We start from the raw sequence: 12,246 nt of genomic DNA, 5'->3' as shown, positions 1-12,246 counted from the left end.
ACAGAGGGTGAAGTTTAAAACCTGTTGTATTATACACAAATGTTTACATGGGAGAGGCCCTGCTTACCTGTCCAACAAATTCTCCCCCTATGTACCCACGCGCTCTCTGAGATCCAGTGAACAGGCCTTGCTGTGTGTACCCAGAGCAAAAAAAGCAAGACAGGGAGCTAGAGCCCTTTCAGTTGCTGGCCCAATTCTATGGAATAGCCTCCCAATATCTTTGAGACTCTGTGATGATCACCTCCCTTTCAGGAAACAATTAAAAACTTACCTATTTCAAAATTAACATGATATACTGCTTGGACTCTTTTCTTGTATTATGGTTGGCCAAAGGCGCGGAGATACTCCTTCGGGAGTCGATTCCAGCGCGGTATAAACTCGCAAATAAATGACTGTAAGTCTAACACTAAAGCGTGTTTTAAGGCCCTAATGTTGGCCCTGTTTCAATCTGCTGTGTACTTTGAAAACTATCCAAATGCTCATATATAGATAGGCAAGAACACAATCTCTAGACATATCTAGCATTTTGGCCTTGACTGACGAAGATTCAAGAGTGTCTAATACAGTTTATTGTTATTGTATTCATAGCTCCATTTACCTTTCCCATAAAGGCAGGTGAACCATACAGTATATCAAGTTCAAGTTTAGTCTCAAATACTGATATTAGGAGCCCCAGTAGATCAACCTGTATAATATATTAAACATTTCTTTAAGCCAAATATCACAATGTAGCACGGTTTCTCAAATTACCTAAATTTCCTGCACATTTCAGAGTAGGAAAAAAGTAATACATTGGTGTGGCTATATAGAAGCTTGACTTATCATAGTATTATTTACGGACCAAGTAAGGCCAGACTTGTTTCTCAAGAAAACAATAATTGTAGTTTTCTTTATATTTATTGCAAGATGGTTAAGGCTTAATTTCTTGCAGATGCGTCAGTAATCTTAGCAACCTACCTGGAACAGAGGCAATTAACAGTAGATTGTCAGAATATGAAAGACTACTGATTTTCACACCACCCACCTTTTGAGAAACAACTAATGCAAATTAAACTTGGCCAGAAGATCGGATATATACAACGGAAATACAAGTCCTCCTCTACTTGATTATTAGACCTTTGCCCAGGAGTTGGAGTTTGACTTTAAAACGTAGCCTCTATCCCCCCTGCACCAGGTTTATTCCATAGATGTGGGAAGTCACCTTCATCACAAGTTACACTGTAAGTAGCATAGCATATAAGAAGACCAGTTGAGTTGCCCCGAAGGCCCTTATTTGCTAACACTGAAGGGATTATAACGTATAATGTTAAGTTTCCTCTTTCAACCCAAATTTTAGGTAAAACGCAAACAGTTATTAACCTCTGGCAAAGACACAAGTTTTTGCCGGACAACTCTTTCACTTTGGTTGTAGCTTGGATATGAAATCAAATCTTTTGGATCACCAATTGAGCCATTTTTAAACACGAACTGCAAGGGTGCCCCTTCCATGAAGACGGAAAAGGCAGTGGTCCATTATGTTGTTGAACAGTGAAATTTGTAACTTTGCCCATCGTACTAGTTCTTGTTTGAAGACATTCATTGGTAGTCCATTAGGTCCAGGGACTCTAGATGGCTTATGAGACTTGACATTACAATAAAGGTAACTTCTTCCCCTGTTTATCATCAGTGGTAGACTTATAAGAAGGTGTGGCATCAGTGTTCTTGTACAAATCTGGAATTAGTACATCCGCAATGTGGCCAACTGGAGTGACATTCTTGGAACCCTTCAACTACATTTTCAAGAGTTTTAACATTTTGCCTTAAAGTCACTGGTATGAACTAGACAATAGTCACTTCTTTGCCTTCAAGAGAATACTTTTGACTAAAAATGTTCTATAAATGTGTGCATAGTATCAGTCACAATTAAGAATAGGTGGTGATCATTTTTTTTAATCCTTGTGATATGCAGCATACAGTATTCCATTTCTCATAAGCTTTGAGAACTGAACCATTCAAGTTTGTACTACTTGGAAAAATCATCTCCTATTGACATGAATTGTTACCCACTGAATTGTGCTGATTCACGTTCTTTATACTGTTTTTGGTTAATGAGTGTCTCACTCAAGCTTACACCACTCCTCAGTTTTTTTTCTGATAAAAACCATGCCAATTCTCCTCTGTTTTCTGGACACTTATTTTGTGCTTTAGAGGCTGAATTATGTATATTTATGCAAATGTGGGTACCCGATCATTCTTTTGGCCATCTAATGTTTTGTACTATTCCTTTTTCCACTCTTCACTGCTTTGCTCTATGGATCTGAACAGTTTTAACCGATGCAAACTCTAAGGGACCTATTTATGAGCAAAGTTACACGGTGGTGCAAGAGTGACGTAAGTCCCAACTGAGATTTATGAAGCCACGCAAGACCACTTTGCATGGCCCGAGTGGCTTCATAGATCTGGAGTAAGGCAACACAGTGGAAATCGCTGCATTGCCTTACTCTGCCCTGGGACGGCATTCCATGGGCGTTGTGTGGGTGTTCTCACGCAACTCCCACAGTTTTTGATTCATTCCCAGATTTACCAGAACTGGTAAACCTGGAAATGCACAAAAAAGATACGCCTTCACAGGAGAAGTGTAACAAGGATACATATCTTTATTTCTCATCGTTACTTCCTCTGTCTATGTGTCGCTTAAATACAGCACATTCCTGCCCTTTTTCTGCTGCACAATGCAGCGCAGCAAGGTGACTTACTGCGCTGCACTGCGTGACAAGTTTGTAAATAGGCCCCTTAGTAAACTCTATAGGCAAAGGTGCTGCACAAAACAATTGTCATGTTTCGAACCTTCTACCTGCTAATTGATGAATTACCCATTTTACGTCAGAAAAATACTGGTTGGGCTGTCTTTGGCCTTATACATTTATGAGAAATGACTTCCTTTACATGACACCTGTCTTAAATGAGAAAATTGCTCTGAGCCTCCTCTTTGATTTCAATCATACACATTGTGATGCCCGGATGAATTATGGGAAAGGCATTTACTGTTGCTTACATAGAGGGCTGATTCACAAAGGTAAACTGACACATGTGTTTAAGTTTACTATATTTTTGGTATTCACAAACTACAAGTTTAATTTTACTAATTGTAATTTTACGACTGCAGAGACTCCACTCTAGTTGCATAGACTCCCGGCATGAAAAGATAGTCCGGTCCTATCTTTTTGTGGACTGAGTTCCCCGCCCCAAATGCGAAGTCTCAGCAGTCAAAAATTGCTATTGGTAAAATTAAACTCATAGCGGCAGATTTACAAGCCCCTTGCGTCACTTTTTGTGACGCGGCAGCGGCGTAAACAATGTGCCTCGTTGCGCCCCATTTATGTGATGCGTCTAGGGAGATGCATCACCTTGTAAAGCCCGGCACCACATTATACCTGCATCAGGTATAATGTATGCAGGGTGGGTGTCCCCACGCACTAAAGCCTTGTAGAAGTGACGCAGTGAAATTTGCAAGATTTCACTGTGCCATTTCTAGGACGCCACTGCTTCAAAACCTTACGCCTGCTTGGAGCAGGCGTAAGAAGTGACCCAGCACAATAAATATAGGCCTCCCCATGCATTGCTGGAGTTGAGTCGTGCTTGCGACACGACTCCAGCAATGCGTGACTTTTGCGCCAACAGGTGATGCATCAGTCAATCCTTGCGCAATGATGCGCCGTACTGTAAAGGTTTCGCATGGAGGCACAGGGAAACTGACACATCTCCAGAGATGCGCCAGTTTCTTGTAAATCTACCCCCTAGTTTGTAAATACCAAAAAAACCAGTGACTTTACACAAAAGTGTAAGTTTACCTTTGTGAATCAGGACCATGGGTTTTTGTTAACTTTCTTAAATTAGCGGAAACACAGTAACTGTTTGATCAACTGAACATGGGCTATTTTGGGTTTGAGGCATCAAAGGTATCCGAAGGCAGAAGGGCCCTTAACCTATTCACCTACCTCTTGAGACCTTCCCTGGAGGAACAAGTTTATGTACTAGATTTCCTTCTCCAGTGCCTGGTTGGGCAGATCAGCAACACTTCAGACTCAGGGGCACTGAAGGCCCTTGAGAAGTGAAACCTGCATTGACTCTACAAGTAACAAGTGACTCTACACTGAGGCCACTGAGACAGACAAAATCCTTCTGCCCACTGTGGGCCTGGACAACCTTATTTAGCCTAGCTCACACATGGATGTGCAAATAAATATTTAATCCCTTGGGTCCTAAATCACAAAGGTAATTTACGCTTTTGAGTTAGCTCAGCACTACACATGGCCAACCTCTTGTACTGCAACACCTTCCCATAAAAAATAATGGAGTTAAAGACTTACTATAAAAGGGTAAGTTACTACAAAAGTGTACGTAAATAAATAAGCGCAGTTTATAAGTCCTGAAATGTAGTACACTTACAAAAGTGCAGTTTGAGAATAGCACGTGGTAGTAAGTGTTGTAGTGTTGCTGTAGTACTGCAGAACATACTACAAAGGGCAGCTTGGGGCTCAGGCGCTTTGTGTTTTTTGCGGGGTGGGGCCGGTACGAATTTTTTTATTCTCCCTGACTCAGTTCTGAATCGGAATTGTCAGCATATTTTTCTACGAACTGTTCATATAACTAAGTATTAATTCCCTGTAAGGCAGCAGACGCACCACTAAGCATCGCACCTCCTGAAATATATGTTGCTAACGAGGCCAGAACGAAATATCAGCTTACGACGTTTTTTATCAATATCTGCAAAATTGCTATCTATGGGGCATATTATCAAGAAACTGCGTTAAAATTATCGCCGCTTTAGCGACAGACAACTGCCGCTAAAGCGGCGATAATGGGCTTGATAATATGTCCTTGAGAATTCCCATAGAAGCCCATGTTCTGGTGTCAACATGGGCTTCTATTGGAATTCTCAAGGGCATATTATCAAGCCCATTATCACCGCTTTAGCAGCAGTTTTCCGCCGCTAAAGCGGCGATAATTTTAACGCAGTTTCTTGATAATATGCCCCAAAGTTTCACATTCTTGAGAACTCTGTAGATGACACAACTCTTCTCACTGCATAGCTAGGTAGTCTGAGCTGTGTAATGCACATTTTACCAACCTGGTGAGGATGAAAGGCCGGCCCAGAAGGATTGGAACCGCTGAAGGATGATTGCTGCACTGCTCGTCCATCTATCTACAGAGATCCTTTCAATTACAGAATTAGCAGCATTTGTCAAAGGAGCAATGCCTTGAAGATCCGGATTCAAACCAGTAGAGAGATTCGTGACATAAATCAAAGTGATTATATACTTTAGTCATAAAACTTGTGCACACCTAAGTGTACCCAGTGTGCACAAAAAGTGATTCTCCTGCTCACAAATCCCAGATCCCGATTCACAAAATACCAATGCGGATCTCTACTTGTGCCGAGTGCACTGAAGGCCGCAGAAAATCCGCCATATATTGGAGCCAGCAGGGCCTAAATAGGATGTGCAAGATATCTAGTGAACACCCACAATGTCGCAACATTCTAAGCCTTTACACTTATTTGCACGTCCATCCTGCCCTTCTAGACGGGCAGCTAAATACATTGCAAGAAGTTGGTGCAGTGTGTCCTTACCGCCACCAAGGGTTTCTTGGGGAGTCTGTGGGGAGATAATTCTTCATATGGATGAGTATTTTCTATGTGTAGGAATGAAGAGGAATTTTTTTTGTACTGAGGGAACTCGACCCGAAGTTATTGAAGCGCTTTACATGAGTACCAGTTACATTAAACAAGGCCACATTCATTTTTGGTAGGCACGTGGGAGATTAAGTGATTTACCCAGAATCACAGGGCTTTGAGCCGACCCCGAGACTCGAACCTGGTTGTTCTCCAATTCCAACATCGGCAGCTCTGGCCATTACGCCACCTCCTCTCCAAGTTTAGGGCACGTACCCATTTCCCCCAACTCCACGCTTCCAGACAGGGCATGGAGCGACCCTCACTCTCTTACCACAGGTTGGCTGTGAGCGTCGGCCACGCGGTACAGGCTGAGGATGTAACCCTCGTCTCGGTCTTTGTTTATCTCGTCAAGGACCAGGCCCGCCTGGACGTCTGTGGCGTTGCAGTCTTCCGGCACCAGAGGCTGAGGGCTGAGGGCGCTGCCGAGGGACAGCAGCAGCGTGAAGCACAGCGCTGCGGTAACCTGCTTCATGTTCGTAGCGCCCTCGACAGGGCTGGACCCCCGGGAGCCGCTCAGCGCTAGAGCAGGCAGCAGACTTGAAAACAAAGCGACGAAGAAAGGTAAAGCCCAGCTCACCCCTTCGGTTTTTATAACGCCTGACCCTCTGCAACTTTTAGTGTAAATGATTAGAGACTGGTGTTTACCGGTGGTCACTGATTTGTGCATTCGTCAGCTTCAAGAGACTCGCCGGTCACTGCTATCAACTGACCATCAACACACAGAGGGCAGACACACAGAGGCCTGGAAGGGTATGTAAAAGAACGCCCCAGCCCCCAGCAGTATGCTGCTTTTTGGCTCGGCTCCAAAACGTCTATAACGGGAATAAAAAAAGGAATTATTGGGTCATATACATGCAAAATAAAATACAAATAGAAAGGACTGTGCCCACGTGGCGCTTTTATTAATTGGGAATTGGACTTGTCCAGTCGATTCACAAAGACATGTAAAAGAGTACTCCTATAATATGACTTCCAGTACTCATAAGGGTTTTTGTGAGATCGGTCAAAAAATCCTAGCCACATATTACAAGTTTCTAGTTGAATCTGGATTGCAACTTTCACTTTTGGGGTTTTCTCTGGATTTTTTTTCCCAGTGCATAAACTATCGAAGTGAGACTGAAAAAAGAACCTGCAATGTGGGAAAAGCCTGCCGATTTCAGTGTGAGTCCAGACATTTTTGAAGTTCTTCCCCAAGCCATGTTCAAATGGCGGCTGGTGACATTTCAAAGTGGAGGGGCGTAGAAGTTGGGGATCAGTGTTACTTTGCAAGCAAGTGAAGTGAGCGACCCTGAGCAATGTAAAAGGGGTTTGGGATGGGGGTTCAGTTTTCAGAAAAAGAGAGGTTAAAGGGTTCATTTTAAAGCAAGATTAAGAAAGCAAGAAGGTTTAATAGCAATTGTGAACGTGTAGTCTTGGAATATTTGCACACATTATAAACAACAACATATCTGTAAATAACAATCGTTTTGGCACCACACTTTAGTAATATATTTGTGACAGTGTGGCCCAATGTGTTTTTCACCAACTACATATGACATTACAAATGTACCACTTTCCTGATGAATGGGTATAGCTCACTTGCCAGAATAAGAGGGAGAAGGAGGTTCAGGCTTGGTTCGTCCTCCTATATCATTCAAAGGTGGTGTTTTGTAACCAGTTCCGTTTTCTCTAGACTGGAGAATTGTGTGATAACAACATGAAAACAAGCACTACTAACTGTTCCTTTTTAATAACATTAGATCACTTTCTTATTTTATTTTGAAAGGCACTAACAAGATGAGTGTGCCAAAACGCGAATACCAGCACCTGCCCATTGAGGCAGGATGTATTTTTCTAACCTGCATTTCTTTTTCTCTAATACTGATACTACGTGTTCAATAACCGTATGTATATAACCAAGTGCGCTCAATAGGCGCACGTTATTAGTCTAATTTTTCACCTTAATTTAGGTTTCTGCACGGAGTGGTACACGTGGGGCTGGATCCCATGCTGACCTGAAGAAGAGGTTAGGGGATACCTCGAAACATGTTGACAAAATAATTGGCAATATAACCACATAACAGCTATATTTTTCCTGTTATTAACCCCTTTTTTATCTTACCAGCTAGGAGTAGGAATAAATTGTTAACTCACTAGTTAGGTATTTTTAACTAACACAAACACCACTCCCCCAACAGTGCACAACACATAGTTTCACACAAAAAAGTGCTCCTACGTAAATCTCGCAAGTCGTAGCACGCCCCAAGCAGTAGATGCTTGGGATGGCCCCAATGATGAAGCATGTCACCTAGGGGCAACCCTGGGTGAGATAGGGGACTCTAGAAAAGCATTTTTCTTTTCTAAATTGGTGAGGCTCACCAATTTGGTGAACCCACTGTCTGTTGACTTAGGCTAGTTTCTCATGATCCATTATCTATGGATCAATTGAGTGTACTATAGCTCACTTGCAACACATGTTCTTTGTGCTACCTTTGGATGTTTCACAAACCCTTTGCTTTCAAACAAACATTGATGTCAACACCCCGACCTCGAAAAATGTTCCAGTACAACTGCAGTCTCCATTTCATGCCAGATTAATAGACCTGGGGACGTAGTAGCCCAAGGGGGGTGCTTGAGGTGTTACTACCCCTATTAAATGTATTCTCTAATAAGTAGTTGGGTACAGGGGCTTTTAGTCGGGTATGGTGAGGTGTCTGCCGGATTTCACCTGGGATTTTTACATACACACACAGACAAAAGAACACACAATCTCATCTCTGTTTCGCAGATCTTAAAACATGTTGGCTATTTCACAGAATAGTAAGCTTTAAGTACCCCTAACAATACCCACTCCTTTCCCTTTCCATTGCCCCTCATGCCACCCTCATGCCCCACTTCTCATATAAATTATTTTAACATGATATGCCAGCGTGATTGTTGTAAAATCTGAAGCTCACCCCCTTCCCCCATTTTTACCGGCCAAACTAGGCCCTGGATAGACACCACGCACCTCCATTCTGGGCCTCAGAGCGCTGGTCGTAAGTGCTGCAGTTTCCAACAGCACCCATAACCCCAGAATGGAAGCTGCACATCTGCTAATTCCGTGGTCACAAGAGCAGCGTGCACATCAAAGGCAAGGCTGGGATTTATTTCCCCAAGATGAATTATTGTAGTAATAAATATTAGAACATTATGCATATTATAAGATGGGCACATTTTACGCAATGTCGACCTGCGTATTGATACCTACAATCTCTGCCCACTCTTGAGGTTTTTTGTAGTATGGCGTCTTTTCTGTGGGCTGTCTTTTATGCCAGAAAGACAATTTCTTTACCTCTTTCACAGTAACAAGATATAGGGTGTATTTTTATGCAGTTACCCTGGATGGTGTTGTGTGCGCCAAGTGTATTTCTATCTATCGTTTATCCACTGTTATTCTATGCTCCTACAATTGAAAATATTTAAGTCCGTTTGCTGGGGCAGATGGGGATTGCATGCCGGACGCATTATGAGGTTTTTGTCCTTCTCCACCCTAGTTTTGCTGAATTTTAGCCGACTGTGCTGTGGGAACTCTGTTTGAATGCGGGGAAACAATCCATTTAGATGTGAATGTTTTTTATATTTTGTCCTTTTTACTGTCGTAAACCTGTCTTTTTCTTTCAAAGCTTTATTTATTCAGCATGACTTAAAATCAACAAATTACATTTTGGTGAGAGCATGAAACAAATATAGGACATCTGTTACTCAATTACATCTAACCAGTGTTCATTTTCTCTTTATGCGAGGCCCTTCTGTCTCCCTCTCTCGCTTCGAGTCATGACCGTTTTTAACAAAGCAACCCTGAAGAGAAAAGAAAGAAAACTGCCTCAACATTGTTGAAAACAGAACCCCCTCCCCTGGTGGTGGTAAATCATCTTTCGGAATGCCATTGGGTAGTCGGATTTGCGTCAGAACAGAGGACCGTGCCCTATTTTAGCCTTGCAGGGTCAAGAGGGACTAGACAAGTAACTGGAGGTGTTCGAACAAGGGTGAGAAACCATCTTAAAGCTGGAAAAGGTGTAAGGCTCTTATGGAGGGTGGGCATACCGCTGATGGGAGGCCGCTTGAGAGAAAGGAAACCAGCGGGCCCCATCGATACTCAAAGTTTTTATAATCATCTCTAAAAATGTCTGCTAGTCTTTCCATCGTGAGTATTCTCCAGAGCTGTGAGTGCCATAATGACAAAGCTGGAGCCTCTCTCTTTTTCCAAGCTGCCGTTATCGTTGTTTTGGCTGCCCCTAGACAGGCCCCCAGAATTGCTCTATCTGTATTGTCTGATGCACTAACCCCGGGTCCCTGATGCCTAGAAGAACTTCCTCGATAGAGGTTGGTATGAGATAGCCTAGCATTTCCTTAATATGAGTGAGAATCGGCTCCCAGAAAGGGCGAATAGTCGGGTCGTCCAACCATATATGGCGAGAGTCCCCAAGAAGGCCACATCCGCGCCAGCAGAGATCGGAAGAGCTAGGAAACATCTTTTTGAGTTTAGTGGGGTAGAGGTACCAATCAAAAAGGGTCTTGTAGTGGGCCTCTCTTAGACTCACTGAGTGATTGCTCTTGGTTATATCCGATCACAGATGCTTCCTCTCCTCTTCTGAGATGTCTCTCCCAATTATTTGTTCCCAGAAAGACATGAAGCGAGCCCTTGGTACATATACTGCTGACAGCAATAGACCATAGAGAAAGGAGATCGCTCCCTTTATGGTGCTCGTCTTCTGAACCCATCATTCTATCAGGGTGCCTTCTCTTGTGGCGGCTTCCTTCACCTGGGGTTGGGATACCCAATGTTTGAATTGGAGGTAATGAAAATGCTGACTGCTTGGGACCTGGAATTTTCTTTGACAACTTTCCAATCTAAGCACATTGAAGTTGTGGAACATTTCTGAAACCATCAGGCATCCCCCCTCCAGCCACACATCGAATGGACCTTCTCGCATAGCTGGTGGGAAGTAGGGGCTGAAATGGATTGGGGTATACAGTGAAGGACAGGATGTCAACCCCCCCCTCCCTCATGACTTCATCCCAGACCCTGATTGTGGTTTGTGTCGGGTTGCTAATGTATGCATTGGCTGGTCTCTCTGTTTTTGATCTCCAGGGAATATCCCAAATCGTCCTACCCATTTTAGCCCTATCCATGTGTAGCCAATGCTTATCGGATTCTCTCATGGACCACTCCCCCAACACCCTCAATTGGGCTGCTTTGAAATATAGTGAGAAGTCTGGTAACGCCACTCTCCCCTCCTTCTTCGGGCGTCTAAAAACATGGAACTGTAAACGTGCTCTTCCCCCTTGCCATATGAATTTGGTGATTAGAGAACGTAGCAGGGTCTTAGTCAACCGGGAGTGCCTGGAACAAATAAAGCAGTTTTGGGAGCAATGTCATTTTTACTGCGTTTATTCGCCCTAACCAGGAGCTTTATAGTGGCTTCCAACGTTTGAGATCCTGTTGCATTTGGGTCAACATTGGGGGATAGTTGGCCTTGTAAAGATCTGCTACCCTCGGAGTGAGTTGAATACCTAAGTACTGGATGGAGCGTTTGGCCCACGGAAAGGTGGACTGGCCCTAAAGATGCAGGGTTTCTCACTCCGGGATAATAAGGTTCAGTATTTCGAATTATTTACCTTGAAGCCCACTACTGCTCCAAATTTATCTAAGTCTATCTGCAATGCTTGCAGTGAGGGGCCTGGGTCTGTAAGCGTCATTAAAATATCATCAGCAAGGCCTTGTATTCCGTACCCCTGAATTGTATGCCTCTGTTCTCTGGGTTTGCTCTGAACTGAACTACCAGGGGCTCAATGCTAAGAGTGAACATCAGAGGGGACAGCAGGCACCCTCTGCCTTGTACCCCTTCTCAGGGTGAATGGGGGCGACTGTGACCCATTGACCTGTACTCTTGATTGTGGATGTTCATAGTTAGCCCGGACCATATTAATGAAGCTTTGACTGAATCCAAATTTTTGCATGGTCAGAAATAGGAAACACCAATCCACCCTGTCAAAGGCCTTCTCAGCGTCTACGCCCACCAATAGCGCCGGAATATTGAATTTAGTGACTTTTTCTATCAAATGAATAGTCCTTTAAATGTTATCGAGTGTTTGTCTACCTTTTATGAAGCCCGATTGATCAGGGTGGATTAGGAAGGGCATTAAGGTGTCTAGTCTCCGGCTAATATGGCAGAGAAGAGTTTGGCATCTAGGTTTAACAGTGCAATGGGTCGATAAGACACACATTTATGTGGATTTTTCCCTGGTTTGTGAATCACAGTGACCACAGCCTCAGCCATAGAGTTTGAGCCTATAGAGTCTTCCACTATTGTATTAAAGAACGAGGCGAGGTGTGGTGTAAGTTCCAACGCAAATAGTTTATAAAATTGAGCCGTAAGCCCATCAGGCCCTAGTGATTTGTGCAGTTTGAGTTTTGAAATAGCTTTCCTCACTTCATCTTCAGTGAAAGCCCCATATAACCGATCATTCTCTGCTGGTGGTATCTGGGGGAGCTCTAGTGAATCTAA

At 43.3% G+C, this 12,246-nt stretch overlaps 1 protein-coding gene and 1 long non-coding RNA gene across 2 annotated transcripts in view; one reads left to right on the top strand and one right to left on the bottom strand.

The window, feature by feature from the left end:
* LOC146785931 (fetuin-B-like) overlaps positions 1-6,292 on the bottom strand; it is a 43,785-nt gene extending 37,493 nt beyond the window's left edge. The window contains exon 1 of the mRNA XM_085635331.1: positions 5,988-6,292. Coding sequence (XP_085491457.1) covers positions 5,988-6,188 — 201 coding nt within the window. The 5' untranslated portion in view covers positions 6,189-6,292. The remainder of the gene's footprint in view (positions 1-5,987) is intronic.
* Positions 6,155-12,246, top strand: part of LOC146785930 (uncharacterized) — an 88,806-nt gene continuing 82,714 nt past the window's right edge. Inside the window, exon 1 of the long non-coding RNA XR_014970829.1 lies at positions 6,155-6,277. This is a non-coding gene — a long non-coding RNA (uncharacterized LOC146785930). The remainder of the gene's footprint in view (positions 6,278-12,246) is intronic.

This window comes from Triturus cristatus, chromosome 11, assembly GCF_964204655.1.
Source record: "Triturus cristatus chromosome 11, aTriCri1.1, whole genome shotgun sequence".
NCBI lineage: Eukaryota > Metazoa > Chordata > Amphibia > Caudata > Salamandridae > Triturus > Triturus cristatus.
Note: the sequence above shows the minus strand (reverse complement) of the source record. Positions and strands in the feature narration are given on the sequence as shown.